Source organism: Enhydra lutris, unplaced genomic scaffold (genome assembly GCF_002288905.1).
Source record: "Enhydra lutris kenyoni isolate GAN:26980312 unplaced genomic scaffold, ASM228890v2 scaffoldscaffold74, whole genome shotgun sequence".
In the NCBI taxonomy this organism is placed as follows: domain Eukaryota; kingdom Metazoa; phylum Chordata; class Mammalia; order Carnivora; family Mustelidae; genus Enhydra; species Enhydra lutris.
This window is the reverse complement of record NW_019154158.1, coordinates 5,908,919-5,925,938: the sequence shown is the minus strand read 5'-3', so window position 1 is coordinate 5,925,938 and position 17,020 is coordinate 5,908,919. Positions and strand designations below refer to the sequence as shown.

Below are 17,020 nucleotides of genomic sequence, written 5' to 3'. Positions count from 1 at the left end.
CAGCTTTTATATCCCAAGACTGCCATTCCCAGGATCTAAGTCATAGCCATTAAATAAGTCCTGTACTAGTCAGGCAGCTGAACTAAGACCAAAGGGCCCAGGTGGTTGTTTCTTTTTTTTCTTTTTTTTTTTTTTTTCCAAAGATTTTATTTATTATTTGACAGAGATCACAAGTAGGCAGAGAGGCAGGCAGAGAGAGAGGAGGAAGCAGGCTTCCTGCCGAGCAGAGCCCGATGTGGGGCTCGATCCCAGGACCCTGGGATCACGACCTGAGCCGAAGGCAGAGGCTTCAACCCACTGAGCCACCCAGGCACCCTGTGGGTGGTTGTTTCTTCCAGGTCACTCACACCTAAGCCCCCCCCCCCCCCCCGCAAGACCTCCCTGCTGATTGCTGGTAGAGCCGTGTTTGCCTCTTTCACTTAGAAATACTGGATCAACTGTTCAATCCCAACCTTCACTGCAGGTTTAAGTGCAGCGCTGATTAGTAGTCCTGTGGGTCCCCCGGACAATCCAGCCATAGTCATCAGAAGGTCATAACCCGTATCTATGACCCCATCTTGGCCTCGTTCCTTGACCTTGTCTGGACAATTCTGAGCAGCATAATACAAAGCTGTGCCGAGATTGTAGAAGGTTCCCACTTGTGGCAACAATCGGACTATATTGTCCACACCTTGCTCCTGCTTCCGCTCACAGTTATTGATACGGGGGGTTCCGCTCACAGTTATTGATACGGGGGGAGCGTCGGGCCCTTGTTGGGCCTGGTCGCTCCCTGGCCAAAAGCTGTAGAGCAGAGAATAGGGCATCCCCTGAAACCGCCCTCACGGTGCTTCTGCTTTTCTGGAGTTCTTGAAGATGGTGGATGAGTTTCTGTGTTGCTTTTACACCCCCCTGGCGGTACAGCTGAAGTTGCAGTGTCCAGACATCAGCCTGGCAACCAGCTTTCTCCAGGGCGATCACCAGTGGCAGGGCTACCAGGAACTTGGGTAGAGGAGGCATGTGAGTAAAGCCAGGCAGGGACTTTGGGAGCAGAGTCTGGCAGGACAAGGGGTCTGAGGAAGGTGGCCAGGATCTCAAGGATGAGGGAATATTTGTCTGGTTTCCATATGAAATAACATTCACAGGATACAGCAGGAGGTAGCCAAGAAGCAACTCAACTTGTATTGTGATGAATCTGAGGCCAAACATGTCTGAAACAGAGTATGCTGGAGAGGGGAGAAACCAGAAACACACAAACCATTTCCCTAAGGGCTGTGGTCTGAAAGGAGCCCATGACACAGGGCACACCTCATCCATCATCTCCAAAGTTCTGTTATTTTTAGGCAAAGGCCCAAGAATCAAGAAACGCAGCCCAATTGTTCCCACTTGGCCTTCCCCATTTTCAAGTCACCAGAGACTTCCTCTGCTTTATTTCCACCCATTTATACGGGGCGCCAAATTACCACAAAGTTCAGGCAAAAACTGAGACTGTCTTGATAGGTTTGGTTACTCCTCGATCCAGTTCTGCCCACTTCTCTGCCCCATGAATAAAGGAGATATTTGCTTTCCCCATAATCAGTAAGAGATGCAATCTCTGCAAATATTTCTCCATTTGTATTGGCTGCTCAAACCTTGTCCCCTTGTCCCACATTGACCTCAACACCTAAGATCCTGTTCTTTGGCATTTCCTACACATCCCTGTCACTTTTCCACTCTAGCTCACGATATGAGCTGGGAGACCCAGAGTCAGGAGAGATTAGATATCTATGATTTGCTCTTACTGTATTTCTTTTCAGTTTAAGAATTAAATTAGTGAGCTACAGCATCTAGTTGGAGATTTAGTACAGGGTGGATGAATGAGGAAAAGGTTAAATTACCTCTCATGCATAGTATATATTACATGCACAGTATATGATGACTGAAAGGAAAGAAAAGAGCAAAATGGAATAAGAACTAGGGGCTGGGAACTACTAAATAGAGAGGGTCAAGACTAATCCCAGTCACATGTATGATTTAGCTCTGGCATGAAATAAAGTACATCTGTTGAGTGGTTGTCTACCTTTCTTTTTTCTTTTTTCAAAATATTTTGGGGGGGCACCTGGGTGGCTCAGTCGGTTAAGTGTCTGCCTTCACCTCAGGTCATGATCTCAGGGTCCTGGGATCGAGCACCATGTCAGGGCTTCCTGCCCGGTGGGAAGCCTGCTTCTCCCTCTCTCTCTGCCTACTGCTCCCTCTTCTTGGGCTCTCTCTCTATGTCAAATAAATAAATAAAATATTTAAAATATTATTTAAAAATAAATAAATAAAAATATTTTGGGGGCACCTGGGTGGCTCAATTGTTGGGCAACTGCCTTTGGCTCAGGTCATGATCCTGGAGTTCTGGGATCAAGTCCTGCATCAGGTTCCCTGCTCAGTGGGTAGTCTGCTTCTCCCTCTGATCCTCTCCCCTCTCATGCTCTCTCTCTCTCAAGTAAATAAATAAAGTCTTTAAAAAATATTTTTAAATTTATTTGTCAGAGAGAGAGAGAAAGCACAAGCAGGGGGAGCAGCAGGCTGTCCGCTGAGCAGGGAGTCAGATGTGGGGCTGGATCCCAGGACTCTGGGATCATGACCTGAGCCAAAGGCAGACACTTAACTGACTGAGCCACTCAGGAGCCCCTGGTCTTCTACATTTCTAACTACCTCATCTATCCCATCATTGAATAGCCCCAAGAAAAGAGACTTATTGCCGGGGTGGCACCGAGTATCCGAAGTAAACGTAGACAAATTCCTGAATGAATTTCTCCATAAAGCCCTCCCAAATAACTGTGGAACGTTTGATAAATTATATTGTCATCATCTGTAGACACCGAGAGTTTCTTAACTTGGAGAACCTTGGAGGTTTCTTCAGCTTTTTGCCTAATTCTTCCTCATACTCCCATTACTGCTTCCTGCAGCTCTAGGGGGGTACTGACAGCAACATTTTTGAACTGTGTCACCAGTAACGTGGCAGATAGCTGGTAGACCTACCATGCGGGGTGGGGGGGGTGGTATTTGCCACCAGCAAGACATTCCTCAGGCAAAATAGCTGAGTGTTAGGTTCTCCAAGCTTCCCTGCAGTTCCCCCCAGATTCCTCAGTGACCTGAGTACTGTCAGTGTTTTCCTTCTCATTGTGCTCTCCTCTCATGGAGGAGAGTTTCAGTGATGGCCTTTCCTCCCATCCTAACAAGCTTAAGCTGCAGAATGTGGGCCTCAGTCGGGCAGCCAGCCTCCTCCAGGGCCACCCCCAGAGCTAAGTTGGATAGGCACTCGGCAGATGGGCTAAGGAGGAGCCGGTGTGCAAGAGATCCATGCAGGTCTTGGGATCTGGCTGGAGAGTGTGTTCAGAGGATGGCCAATTTTTGTCAAAAATGGCTGGAAGATCAGGGCTCCTTTCTGGGCATTTCTTGGAAAGACAGCCAACGGGGACAGCAAAACACAGCAAAGGGGCACCTGGCTGGCCCAGTTGGTAGAGCATGAGACTGTTGATCTCGGGGTTGTAAGTTTGAGCCCTATGTTGGATGTAGAGATTAATTAAAAACAAAATCTTAAAAAAAAAAAGACACAGCAAAGGAGCAGCACAGCCTGGATCATGGTGGGTCAGGAGGAACAGACCAAAGGAAACAGGAGAGAAGTAGCGGTCGAGGTGAGAAGTGGGGAAAGGCTTGGGACAAAGAAACACCAAGACTAGTCAGAGCTAAGAAGTGGCTTTTCCCTTGGGAACTTCAGTTACACCTGGACATAGCTTTACCCCCACCCTTGCAAGCTGTGGGCAGTCCTCACCTGCTCCAGAAGGAAACAAGCCAGAGGAACAAGACAATAAGATGATCCAAACACGTCCTTTCCTCGGTGCTTCTCTAATCTGAATGCTAACCTTCTCTACACCACAGTCAAAAAAAGTTGGCCCTTCTGAAAACAGTGAAGGACATATGCTTACAAATATTTATCCACCTCTTCCTGGCTCAGGCTTTTCCCCCTCACCTTTGCCCCATGCTGACAAAGGGCCATTGCTCTTTGTGGCTACTGCTTTTCCTGCCTCATATCCCTGTCACCCTAAGGATTTCTCTAGACCTAAACTCTAGACCTAGATCAGGAAAAATGCCTCAGTCTCTTCTGGAGAAACAGGGAGGCAAAAGGCAGGGATGCCCAATGATTTCTGGGCAGGAGACCCCAAAATGGATTTCAATGGACTTACCAGGTAAAAAAATGAGAAAATAGAACCTACTGGCAAGTCAGATCAAATCAGAGCAACTTTTGTTTTTATCTCATTATCCCAGCACAATACCCTAATTAAACACATGCATTACCCTGATAGTACCTCTTTCTGATCTTGTATTAGTGTAGGAATTGATCTTCATTTCTCATTTCTAAGGGTCTAGATGAGAAACTGTAGTCTGGAAAATAGGGAACAATGGCATAAGGTGCCTCCTAAAAACTGGTACAAAAATCCCATCATTTTGCCGTACTGATTCCTCGCTGGTAATATCATCTAACTCTGGCAGACAGCCAAATGCATTAGGCTAATGAACAAATCCCAGGTCCCTTCTCCTATCTTACTCACTCCTCTCAGTCCCAGGAGGGGCCCTAAGTAGCAAAAAGAAATCAGGGGGCAGAAAAAGTTTTCTAGAACAAGAGGAGTAAGTCTTCAGAAAGCTACTGGGACACAATCCTACAACTGGGAGAAGGATGAACTGGATCTAGAGGCATGCAACCCAGCTGCTTGAAATTCCTGGAGTCCAAATCCATGGAGCGTCTCAAGGCTCTGCTGCTTCTCAACAGTTCAGGGAAGTTTGGGGATCCTGTCAGATTCTCCCATTTCTTTTCTTTTTTAAAAGATTTTATTTATTTATTTGACAGAGATCACAAGTAGGCAAAGAGGCAGGCAGAGAGAAGGGGAAGCAGGCTCCCTGATGAGCAGAGAGCCCAGTTCAGGGCTTGATCCCAGGACCTGGAGATCATGACCTGAGCTGAAGGCAGAGGCTTAACTCACTGAGCCACCCAGGCGCCTGATTCTCCCATTTCTGACTGGAGTTCGCCATCCATAACAGGGCTCATCTTCACATCCAGTTTGTCAGTCAGCATTACCATCCCCCTCAACGTGAAAGTGGCTTCTGGTTGAAATTCCTCCAATTTCCACTCTAGTGTCTTGGGAGTGACACTAGAGAAAAGAATGTGTAAATATGGCAGGGGGAGAAAAAGTGGTGATGAGTTCATCTCCAGGACCAAGGAGCAAAATGACAGAAGGAGGAGGCCAAAAGCAGATCTCCCCCCAATCGAGCTCCCTAACTTTGGTCCTGTCCTTGTCTTCCACCTGTTCCTCATTAATTCCCATCAGTTGTCAGCTGAATTTTTTTGGTTGTTGTTTCAATTAGTATTTTTTTAAAAGATTTTATTTATTTATTTGACAGAATGAGAGAGAGAGAGAGAGAGAGAGAGAGAGAGAGATCACAAGTAGGCAGAGAGGCAGGCGGAGGTGGGAGCAGGCTCCTCACTGAGCAGAGCCCGACGTGAGGCTCGATCCGAGGACCCCGAGATCATGACCTGAGCCGAAGGCAGAGGCTCAACCCACTGAGCTACCAAGGCGCCCCAAGTGGAGTATTTTTTAAAGTATTTATCTATTTATTATTTTTTTTAAAAGATTTTATTTGAGGAGGGGAGCACAAGCAGGGAGAGCAGCAGGCAGAGGGAGAAGTAGGCTCCCCACTGAGCAAGGAGCCTGAAGTGGGACTCGATCCCAGGATCCTGGGGTCACGACCTGAGCCAAAAGCAGACACTTAACTGACTGAGCCAGAAGTCCCAGTAGATTTTATGTATTTATTTGAGAGAGAGAGCATGATCAGGGGAGAGAAGCAGAGGCAGAGGCAGAGGGGATAGCAGACTCCACGCTCAGGAGGGAGCACAATGCGGGGCTGGATCCCAGGACCCCGCCCGGGACTGTGACCTGAGCAGAAGGCAGATGCTTAACAACTGAGCCATCCAGGTGCCCCAGGTTATTTATTTGAGAGAGATATAGCGGGAAAGAGCACAAGCAGGGAGAAGAGAGAAAAGCAGACACCCCACTGAGCAGGGAGCCCCATGTGGGGTTTGATCCCAGGATCCTGAGATCATGACTTGAACTGAAGGCAGAAGCTTAAATTACTGAGCCACCCAGGCGCCCCACAGCACATCTATTTATAACATGGTGTATTGAGTATTTTAAGCTCACTGTTGAGACTTACTGCTCAGAAAAAAAGATTCCTTTCAAAATATGACTGCTCATCGACAATGCACCTGGTCACCCAAGAGCTCTGATGGAGATGCCCAATGAGGTTAATATTTTCACACCTGCTAACACAACGTACACTCTGCAGCCCATGGATCAAGGGGTCATTTGGGCTTTCAAGTCTTATTATTCGAGAAATACAGTTTGTAAGGCTCCCATAGATAGTGATTCCTCTGGTGGATCTGCACCAAGTAAATTGAAAATCTTTTGGAATGCAATCACCATGCGAGATGCCATCAAGAACATTCATGGGACGGCTGGGTGGCTCAGTAGGCTAAGCAACTGCTCTCACCTCAGGTCACAGTCCCGGGGTCCTGGGATCAAGTCCTGCATCAGGCTCCCTGCTCAGTGGGGAGTCAGCTTCTCCCTCTCCCTCTACTGCTCCCCCTGCTTGTGCTCTCTCACTATGTCAAATAAATAAAATCTTTAAATAAAATAAAAATAAATTTTTAAAAAAAGAACATTCGTGAGTCAGGGCACCTGAGTAGCTCAGTCAGTTGAGCCTCCGACTCGATTTTGACTCAGGTGATGATCTCAGGGTCGTGACACTCCAGCCCCACATGGAGCCCTGCGTCAGGCTCCAGGCTCCACATGGAATCTGCTTTTTTCTCCCTCTGCTATTCCCCCAGCTTGTACTCTCTCTCCCTCAAATAAGTATAAATCTTAAAAAAAAAAAAAAATCATGATTCATGGGAAGAAGCCAAAATATCAACATGAACAGGAGTTTGGGAGAAGCTGGTTCCAACTCTCAAGGATGACTTTGAGGGGTTCAAGACTTTAATGGAGGAAGTTACTGCAGATGTGATAGAGATAGCAAGAGAACTAGAATTAGAAGTGGAGCCTGAAGATGGGATTCAGTGGCTGCAACGCCATGATAAAACTTTCTCAGATGAGCAGGTGCTTCTTACAGATGAGCAAAGAAAGTGATTTCTTGAAATGGAATCTCCTTCTGGTGAAGATGCTGTGAAGATTGTTGAAATGACAGCAAAGAATTTAGAAGGTTACACAAACTTAGTTGATAAAGCAGCGGCAGGGTTTGAGAGGATGGACTCCAGTGGTGGAAGTTCTACTGTGGGTAAAATGCTACTGAGCAGCATCACGTGCTACAGAGAAATCATTCACAAAAGGAAAGTCAATCAGTGCACTAAACTTCACTGTTGTCTTATTATAAGAAATTGCCACAATGGCGGCATCTGGGTGGCTCAGTCGGTTGGGCGTCTGAGTCTTGGTTTTGGCTCAGGTCAGGATCCTGGGGTCCTGGGATGGAGCCCAGAGTCAGGCTCCTTGCTCAGTGGGGAGTCTGCTTCTCCCTCTGCCACTCCCCTGCTTATGCTCTCTCTAATAAATAAAATCTTTAAAAACAATATTTAAGGGGGTTTGGGGGGTAGGAAAAGAATAAATGGAACAAGATGGGATTGGGAGGGAGACAAACCATAAGAGACTCTTAATGTCACAAAACAAACTGAGGGGGTCAGGGGGAGGGGGGTAGGGAGAGGGTGGTGGGGTTATGGACATTGGGGAGGGTATGTGCTATGGTGAGTGCTGTGAAGTGTGTAAACCTGGCGATTCACAGACCTGTATCCCTGGGGCTAATAATACATTATATGTTTATAAAAAAATTAAAAAAAAAAAAAACCCAAAAAACAAAATTTAAAACTACAGAGTAAATAAATGGAAAAGGACAGCAATACCTCTGTACCCAATCATAGTAAATAGTCTATACTTAATAAGAGAAACTGGTAGAAGAAATTGGGACTGAAAGTTTCAAAGATGGCTGGCAGGTCAGGGCCCCTTTCAGGGCATTTCTTGGAAGGACAGCCAATGGGGACAGCAAGGCACAGCAGAGGAGCAGGAACAGCCCTGCTGAAAAGAAGCAATGCTCTGGTTGGGAAGTGGGGAAAGGCTTGGCATAAAGATATACCAAGACCGGTCCTAGCTGGGAAGTGTCTTAACCCTTGGAAACTTCAATTACCGTGGAGGTAGCTTCACCCCTACCTTTAGAGGCTGTGGGAGGGAAAACGAAAAAACAAAAAAAAACCCCAGCAAGTTGAAGGAACAAGGCACTACAAACGCATCCTTTACCTAGGGCTCTCCCTGATCTGAATGGTTATTTCCTGAATCTCTCCTTCACCCTACCTTAGCCAGAAACACAGAGCCAGAAAGCTGATGGTTTCCAAGAACTGGAAAGGACATGACATTTGCAATATTTATCCATCTCTTTCTTGCCCAGACATTATCCTTTACTCTGCCCCAAGCTGGCAGACTGGCTCTTGCTCCTTTTTGTGGCTCCTGCTTCTTCCTGCTAGATACACTTGTCACACTGAAGATGTACCCTAGACAAAGGATCTGTAGGTGAGAATGTTTTCGTGTCTTCTGTAGGGAAGGCAGGAGAAAAGGGATGGGTGATGGTTTCTTTTAACCCAAAGAGTTAAAAGTTCTTCTTCCAAGAACATAGGTGGAAGGCTGGGATACTTAGATTGGCACATTAGATCAATGCTGGTGACTTTTAATTTAATTAAACACGTTTAATTTAATACCAAACACATTCGTCATCTAGAGAGTACTGCATCCTAACCCTACCTCAACTGCTGGAATTAGGTTCAATCTGGTGACTAGGGGGTGATCACAGAAAAGAAATGAGGATGGGAGCATCTGGTGCCTTTTAAAACTGGTGCAACCCCCTGCCCCCCATCATGTCACAAAGCTCCCCATCTGGTGTTATGACCCACCTCTAGCAGAAAGCCAAAAGTGTTCCAAGGTGCCTTCTATATGTTACTCACTTCTCCCATTTGCTAAGGGGCACTGCTAACCCAAAGAAATGGACTCTAAAAGAAGAGGAGTAAGTCTCTGGAGAGCTACTGAGTCAGACTGTTAAAACTGGGAGAAGCAAGGAGTGACTGCAGAGTTGTCCAGTGCTGTTGCCTAAACTTGCTGAACCCCAGATCTGCTTCTGTCTGGTAAGAGAAGTTTCTGGGTCCTGTGTGACTCTCTGAACTCTGACTTAAAAATGGTCTGCCTTTCCCCGAAGCTTCTGGCTCTTCAGTCGCTCTCATCTTCATCCTCAATCTGGAACCGTTTCTTCTTTTGGATTTCTGGAGCTCTTGACTCTGGGCCTAGGGGAATGACAGGGGTGAGAAGAGAGAGTATCTAAATACGTTAAGGGGGAAGAAGGCGGGTAGTGTCGGTCTTCAGGACTGAGGAGAAGAGTGCTAGGGGTGAGAAGAAAAAGCAGATCCCATTCAGACACCCTACCTTTGCTCCTGCCCTCGCCTTCCTCCTGTTCCTCATCACTGTCTAGCAGCTGACGTTTCCTGGGTGCCATTTTCAGCTGTTCTTTTTCGCCAGCAGGCCCTTCCCCTGAAATGACCATAAGAGGTCTGGAATTAGGGAACCGGGCCCCCAAATTTTCTCAAAATACCCTATCAGGCTTCGTGGTCAACATGGCTGGTCCACAGTTAGTACCCAACAGGTAAATGGTCTTACCCTCTGGGGACTCCAGGCCGGCTTTCTTTCTTCTGGCTAACAGGAGGGCCCGTAGGGCCTGTGCATGGTACTCCTTTTGGTGTTCCTCTTCAGGGCCTTGCTCTTCAGGGACAGTAGGTTCTAGTCTTGACTGAAGTTTTCCCTCCTCCTCTGGCTGACTCAAAGAAGCTGCTATCTTCCGGAGCTGGGTAGGACTCAGCTTAGCTGGAATTCTCCAGAAGGTTTCCTACAGGAGCAAAAAAGTTGAAAATGGGAGTGACATGGAAGGAGCAATCTCTAGTTCACCAGATCTTGACATTTTTCATGAGTAAATATGACCCCACATTGGTGGAGATCCACAAGGTTGTCAATTCTACTTCTCACTTATTTATCCAATGTATGCACAAAGTCTAACACAATGCCGGAGACATCAGAAGGTTCCCAGTAAATTCAGTTGTTAAGTAAATCAACGAACAAATATCAGGGATCTAAAGGTGAATCAGATATGATCCCTGCTTTCAAGAAACCCACGATCTAGTGGAAGAAAGAACCAACATACCGTAACATGACGGGATTGGGGCTATATCGAGGGAATGAGCAAATCCCAGCTGCCAAAGGTCCTACTTTCACCTCAGTGGGGGAAGGAGTGGTAGGGACTGCTTCTCTGAGGGGACAACTGAACTGACTGTTGAAGGCTGAGTGGAGGTTCAGCCGGAAGATGGGTGATAGGTGAGTGTCGCCTTGTACGTGTGGTTGGAGACCTCCAGTGGAGGGGCTGGCGTGATCAGCTGTTTGGAGGTATGGAAAGTAGTCCAGAACAACGACGGTGAAATAAGGTGTGTGGGTGGCGTGGGTTTGAGGCTGTGAAGGCAGGCTCAGGCTCAGCATGCCCCCCAGAGGCTGTGGACTGTGTCCCGCCAACAGCACAGAACCACCCAGTGCTCTGGACAGGGGAGTGATGTAATCAAAACCATACTTTAGAAAGATAACTTGGGGGGCAGCATGGAAGGTGGAACAGGGGACTAGGGGATCAGAAAACATGAACAGGACGCCTTGTGCAGGAGCCTCAGTCAGAGGTGACCAATAAGGAGGTCAGAGATGGCAACTGCAATAAGGAGGAAGAGATGTACAGTTTAAAAAAAGAAGAGAGAGAGAGAGAGCTGTATAGTAGCAGGAACACGCCCCGTGGCTGGAAGTGGAACTGGTGTTTTTACCTGTCCAGAGGCAGGAGGCCGAACCCCTAGCTTGCGCAATAGCCGTTGAAACTGCTCATTTTCCATCGCTTCCTCATTTTCTTCCGTCAGCGGCACCAAAGGCACTGCCTGGGAGCAGCCTAGGACGGGGGCAGTGGTCATGTGGTGAGAATCGGAAGCCAGAACCGGTCGTCCACCCCAGGGCCAGGTCTCTGGCAGCCTCCAGTACCCTCAGCCCCGAAAACCATCCTCTATCCGCTCACCATCCTCTTCTCGATCATCTGCTGCTCGAATCAGACAGTTCTGGAGCCACAGAAGGGGAGCAGAGAAGCCTACGGCAAGGAGGGAAACTTAACATTGGCTCATGCTGCCAACCCCTCCACTGGGACACGTCTCTAGCCCAAGCGCTCACCTTCCTGAGACAGGCTTTGCCCAAGGGCTTCGGTTGAAAGGACTGAGCTACCCTGGGCTTGCCCTGCTTCTGAGTCCTCCTCTTTCTCTTCGCCCTCGTCACTTTCTTCCTCTGGCAGGTTTCCTTCTTCCAGATCCTCCTGGCAAACATCTTTCCAGGACTCCTCTCCGTTAGGCTAAAATTCAGTGGGGGTGGGGGTGGAACGGAGTCATCTGGAAACTGAGGGCACCCAGCCAGAGGAACCTCAGGCAGGAACTGTGCAGGCGAGCAACTGGTGAGGAGCACTTGGGGCAGGCGGAGGGGGGTGGAGGGGGAGGGCCTGCAGAGCCAGGGAAGGAGCGTTACCGAGCTGGAGGGCACCAACTTCTTGCGGCGTTTCTTATACAGCTCCCTCCGCTCAGCTACCACTCCCAGAGCCAGCAGCTTGTCCACGATCCGGGCCCGTGAGCGTCTGGCAGTGATATTCCTCATGATATGACCCAGCACATCTACAAAGAGGGAAAGCGTGTTAGAGCAGCAGGGGGAAGGGAGTAGTGAAGGAGAGCAGAGGCCTTTGGAAAGAGGCAAACTGAGTGAATTACTCACAAATGACACCACAAATAGAGTAAAGGGAGAGAAGGAATGGGATAAGCCTTCCTCGGGACTAGGAGGCAAGGGCAAGACATAGACAGCTCAGCTCCCATCTCAGAGGCTCGGAAGCCGCCCTATCACTTACCATCTGAGTCCTGGAACTCCTCAAAAAGCCGCTGCAGCTCTAGCTCCTGATCTTCCGTCCACAGTACAATATGGGTTCCTTTCCTGCTTAAGGAGGTGTCAGTGGAAGAGTGGGCCCCAGGAGCAAACGGAGGACTCCTTATCTCAATACCCCCCAGAGCATATGAGCCTCTACCTCTGGAAGTCCTTGACGCTGTCAGCCAGTCCCAGCCGTACCAGATGGTGGATGACCTGCTTGCGTGTTCGATGCGTTTTCAGCTGAGCCAAGATGACGTCCACCACATCCTGACCTAAGGGGGAGGGGGAGTGAAGCAGTAAAGGGGGTCCTAGAGCTCCTGCTGCCCACTGCAGAAATCTTCAGATCTCAAGGACTCATACCTTCCACATCCCTATGAGCAAGGTACAATTCCTGAAGCTGGGCCTCCTCCTCTGGGCTCCAAATAGGGGGTCTGCGACTGGAAGATCTAAATGGGGCAAGGAGAAAGTGAGCATGTAGGATGTTGGCTCCAAAAGAGGAGACCAAAGGCCCTCTCCGGTCAGCTCTAAAAGGAACAAGAAGGGCAACGCAGGGAACTCAGAGAAGCCAGCTAGTGGAGGTCTCAGTGTGCTTCCTTTCCTTCACTGTCCTTCCACTTAATGAACCCAAGAGTCAAATGAAGAGACTTTCTGAGTTGGGCCTGTGGAAGCAGACACTGCAGGGGCTGAGCGGATTACGGAAAAAGGAGAGGAGCTGAGCTACAGGAAAAGAGGGCAAACAGTTCCACGAACCCTCATAGTTGCCCAGCACATTTTGGGACAGGGCATATAGGGACTCTCTCCAAAGAGCCAAACCCCACTGACAACTGACTGCCCCCCATGAAGGCGGGTGAAGGAAGGAAACCAGAGTAGAAAGGAGACCAGTCCCATTTCCTCTCGAGTGATCTCAGGGAAAACTTGGGGGCTTGTTTTCTCACCTATGAAAGGGGAAGTCCTACTAGCTGATCTGCGAGCTCCTCCAGCTTTGACACTCTATGCCCGTGTCGCCCACCATTGCCCATCCTTCTCCATCTTCAAGCTCACCCGCCATCCAGAGAGCCATAGCCCTCGGCCATCTCTCGAACCACAGCTGTGTTTTTCCAGAACAGCAGCTCCACAAAGGCTTTCTGGTTGATGGCAGCCAATGCAAAAAACTTGCCCAGGATGTACTTGGCGAAAGTCACCAGCTCCTGGGGGAGAAGGAGGCTGCTCTGAGACCTCTGGCCTCAATGTACACATCAACCAGACCTTCTAGGTACTTTCTCTCTACCTGTGCCCAGCTGCCCCTCCTCCCTCAGACTATCTTCCAGTCTCCCTCAATCTGTCTGCCTACCTCCTCACCGTTCTGTCACCTCTCAGCACCCTTTCTCTCCTGAAGACTATCCTTTGTGACCCTATAACTGCCCTAAGCCTCTCGGTCCCCACTGCTTGGGGTGTCCTCACTTGGTAGGCCCCAGCGGCTGGGTCACTAAGCAGTCGGTTGAAGAGGCAGAAGAGCGAGAGCTGGAAAAGCAGGGCTTCCATCTTGAGGTCATGGGCCAAGCGGTGCAGCATCTTGACTAGGCAGTGGTTAGTGTGGGCGCTGTTCTGTCGGTAACTCCGAAGCAGCAGCACATAGGCTCGCACGACAGCTGAGCTCGCAAAACTACACCGAGACAGGGAGGCAGAGCGGGCATCAGCACGAGAGGGATGCCGCTCACCCTCTTCCCAGCTCTACGATCTCCACCCTGGGGCCCAACTCTGTCTGCTCGGCCCACACCGTTTGAGGTAGTCCAGGAAATTAAATTCTTTCTCTGACACCTGGACCGCTTGCAGCTCTTCCTCCTCTTCTTCCTCCTCCTCCTCTTCCTCTGCCCCTTGTTCCTCTGGCCCCTGCTGCCCTATAGGAAAAGCGAGGCTTATCAGGTCTCTGTGACGCTGGTTCTGGAGAAGAGCTGGAAGGAAGGGGATGTGAAGAAAGTGGAGACTCACGGGGGAGCGGGGCACCAAGGATTTGTTTCAGCAGCTCGAACTCTTCCTCTGCGGAAATGTCTTGAGAGCCAAACACATCTCCTTCTGGCCATACCTCCCTGAAGCCCAGAGGAAAAAAAAAGCCCTTCGTCATGGGGGAGTCGGAGTTATAATTTGAAGTGGGTGAAGGAATTTGGACTCAGCTCTCATCTGTCACCCAGAAAGAGAATGCAAACTGTTACCTCAAGGATGAAACAAGGACTCTAGGGAAATCAGCCACACTGCAATCCACACCATAAGAACAAAACGCAAGCAATGTAAATGTGTCACAATCAGTTAAACAAATGTACATTTCACACTGCCATTAACAATTATGGCAATATGTCTCATGAGAAACGATGCTCATGATAATACTGAGAAGTAAAAAAATACTATAAAACAGTACATACAATATTTCATTCTTGTCAAGGCAACTGTGTATGTCTATAGATAACACAGAGGGGAAAAAGATGACTCATCAAAATGTTAAAGATTATTACCTTCAGCCAATAGAATTATCTGTATTTTCTCCCCAATTAACTGTGCTTTCTGATATTTCTCAAAAATAAAATAAAAACTAAAAACAGACCCCCCCCAATAAGCCAAATGAAATTGCCCACGACTCAGTGCTCAGCACAGAGCCCCTGCACTTCTCATGGGACTTCTCTCTTTGGAAGACAAAGAACCTTGGACCACAATGAAAGCCTCCCTCCGCCCCCAAAAGCCCAGGAGTTGGATCCAGAAAGATATGGGGGCAGGGCTCTTACCGGGCAGATCTAAGGAGGGCCAGGGCCTGTTGGGCCTGGCCAGCCAGGAGACAGTCTTGGATCCGCACCATGGCTTCTGCCCGCTGCTCTTCCACTGGCACCTCTGAGGCCGCGTCAAAGGGAACCACGGATTCCAAACTGAGCTCTGGGTCCTAGAGTGGGATTAAGGCTATGGGAACAGAGGAGGGAAACCCAGACAGCCTACCAGCACACTACCCTAGGGAAAGGCAGGGTTTCTGCAACTACCCACCTGGGCACAGCACTGAAGCTGCTCGGCCAGGGACAGCCACATAGTCTCTAGTTCCCCTGCACCAGAGGGGACATCTCCAGATGCCAGAGGCCGATCTAGGACCTTCTTTTTCTTCTTTCTCTTCTTTCGTTTGTTCTATGGAGAAAGAACTGTTGTTAGGATGGCTGGAAAGCTAAGGAGATGTTTTCCCATCAATGTCTTCTCCATTCATTCATTCATTCATTCATTCATTCAAGGTCTGAATTAATTAATTCGATAGTCACAGACTGACCATGGTGTGCTATTCATAAGCAATAGGGAAGCAAGAGTGAGCGGTCTATTTCCTTGCCCTTGAGGAGCACACAGTCCAGTGGAGGAGACAGGTGTGTAGACAGGTAAAGCATACTACAGTATGGATAAGACCTAGAGTATGGCTGGGCATAAAATGCCACAGCAAAACATAGGAATAGTACTTGACTTATTTCTTGGGGTCAGAGATTTCCCGAAAGCAGTGATATCTTAAGCAAGTTTACAGAATGGATTTGCTACAAGGATATGAAATTGTATATGAAAAGGCTTTGTAAAATGCAAAGCCCTATGGAAACATAACCTGTATTTTTTTCTCCTGAAAATCAGGAAAATGAGTCAACACCCCACCCCTGCTCCCCCAAATCAAAGCTCTGAACCAGTTTGGGGCACAAATAGAAGGACTAGGAGGCACTCGAGGTTCACGCTCTATTCAAGAAACTCATAACACACCAAAGGTTAGGAACATGAGCTTCGGAGCCTGACAGATGGGGACCTAAGTACTGACACTAGCCACTAGCAAGAACTTGAACAAGCTGCTTCACCACTGTGTGCACATGTCCTGGCAAGACTGCAAGGATGACATGAAAGCCTTAGCACAGTGTCTGACATACAGTAGATACTCAATAAACAATAACACCAGGGCACCTGGGTGGCTCAGTGGGTTAAGACTCTGCCTTCAGCTCAGGTCATGATCCCGGGGTCCTGGAATCGAGCCCTGCATCGGACTCTCCGCTCAGCAGGGAGTGTGCTTCCCCCTCTCTCTCTGCCTACTTATGATCTCTCTCTCTATCAAATAAATAAAATCTTGGAAAAAAATAACGAAAAAAACAATAGCACCTAGCATTTCTGATAATGCAATAGAGCCCTGAATGTAAAAATCTTTTCTCAAGGTCTCACTGGTTCTACTGGCCCTTTTAAGTCCAGTTCTGACCAAATTTTAAGCCATAGCAAATAGAATTACAGGAAGATTTTTACAAAGCAGAGTGCCTGAGTCTGCAGGATACAAATTCATTGAGATTTTCTTCTTGTTTTAGACTTCATCATTTTTTTTTTTTTCAATCACGGTAAGTGTATTCTTTAATCCTCATCCTTTATTTCCCCCATCCCCCTACCCACCTCCTCTCTGGCAACCATCAGCTTGTTTTCTGTAGTTAAGAGTCTGATTCTTGGTTTGTCAGTCTCTCTCTTTTTTCCTTTGCTCATTTGTTTTGTTTCTTAAATTCCACATATGAGATCACGTGGTATTTGTCTTTCTCTGCTGAATTATTTCACTTAGCATTATACTCTCTAGCTCCATTCATGTTGTTGCAAATGGTGATTTCATTCTTTTTTTTTTTTTTAATTTTATTTATTTATTTGAGAGAAAGTGTGTGAGAGTGGAGAGGTCAGAGGAAGAGCAGACTCCCCGCCAAGCAGGGAGCCCGATGTGGGACTCAATCCCAGGACTCCAGGATCATGACCCGAGCCGAAGGCAGTTGCTCAACCAACTGAGCCACCCAGGTGCCCCGATTTCATTCTTTTTTATAGCTGAATAATATTCCACTATATATATATATATCCCCCCCTGCTCAGCGGGGAGCCTGGTTCTCCCTCTCTCTCTGTCACTCCTCATGCCTGTGCTCACCCATGTGTGTGCTCTGTCAAATAAATAAATAAATGAATCTTTAAAAAAA

The 17,020-nt window shown here is 48.0% G+C and overlaps 2 protein-coding genes across 3 annotated transcripts in view; both read right to left on the bottom strand.

Moving 5' to 3' along the window:
* Window positions 1–419: 419 nt before the first annotated feature.
* Window positions 420–1,292, bottom strand: LOC111160143 (apolipoprotein F). The gene is made up of 2 exons (XM_022523002.1): window positions 734–1,292; window positions 420–702 (listed from the first exon to the last, which is right to left on the bottom strand). The coding sequence occupies exons 1-2, from the start codon at window positions 1,183–1,185 to the stop codon at window positions 420–422; spliced, it is 735 nt and encodes a 244-aa protein (XP_022378710.1). The 5' UTR covers window positions 1,186–1,292.
* Window positions 1,293–8,756: 7,464 nt separating this feature from the next.
* Window positions 8,757–17,020, bottom strand: part of LOC111160224 (timeless circadian clock) — a 28,530-nt gene continuing 20,266 nt past the window's right edge. The window contains exons 14-29 of one of the 2 annotated variants that reach the window (XM_022523134.1): window positions 15,060–15,194; window positions 14,810–14,961; window positions 14,025–14,122; window positions 13,813–13,933; window positions 13,497–13,698; window positions 13,098–13,243; window positions 12,417–12,502; window positions 12,214–12,328; window positions 12,040–12,122; window positions 11,670–11,812; window positions 11,325–11,499; window positions 11,176–11,244; window positions 10,934–11,052; window positions 9,741–9,966; window positions 9,510–9,614; window positions 8,757–9,370 (exon numbers count right to left, since the gene is read on the bottom strand). In XM_022523134.1, the coding sequence (XP_022378842.1) occupies window positions 9,297–9,370; window positions 9,510–9,614; window positions 9,741–9,966; window positions 10,934–11,052; window positions 11,176–11,244; window positions 11,325–11,499; window positions 11,670–11,812; window positions 12,040–12,122; window positions 12,214–12,328; window positions 12,417–12,502; window positions 13,098–13,243; window positions 13,497–13,698; window positions 13,813–13,933; window positions 14,025–14,122; window positions 14,810–14,961; window positions 15,060–15,194 (2,049 nt within the window). In that variant the 3' untranslated portion in view covers window positions 8,757–9,296. Of the gene's footprint in view, window positions 9,371–9,509; window positions 9,615–9,740; window positions 9,967–10,933; window positions 11,053–11,175; window positions 11,245–11,324; window positions 11,500–11,669; window positions 11,813–12,039; window positions 12,126–12,213; window positions 12,329–12,416; window positions 12,503–13,097; window positions 13,244–13,496; window positions 13,699–13,812; window positions 13,934–14,024; window positions 14,123–14,809; window positions 14,962–15,059; window positions 15,195–17,020 lie in introns of both variants that reach the window. The other variant, XM_022523133.1, reaches the window with a different exon arrangement.

Bases quoted from the DNA above. Each gene is read 5' to 3' on its own strand.
- LOC111160143 (XM_022523002.1), bottom strand. From the start codon at position 1,185: ATGTTTGGCCTCAGATTCATCACAATACAAGTTGAGTTGCTTCTTGGC. The intron at 703-733 runs CCGTATCAATAA...CGGAACCCCCCG, and splicing joins ACAAGGGCCCGACGCTCCCC to TATCAATAACTGTGAGCGGA.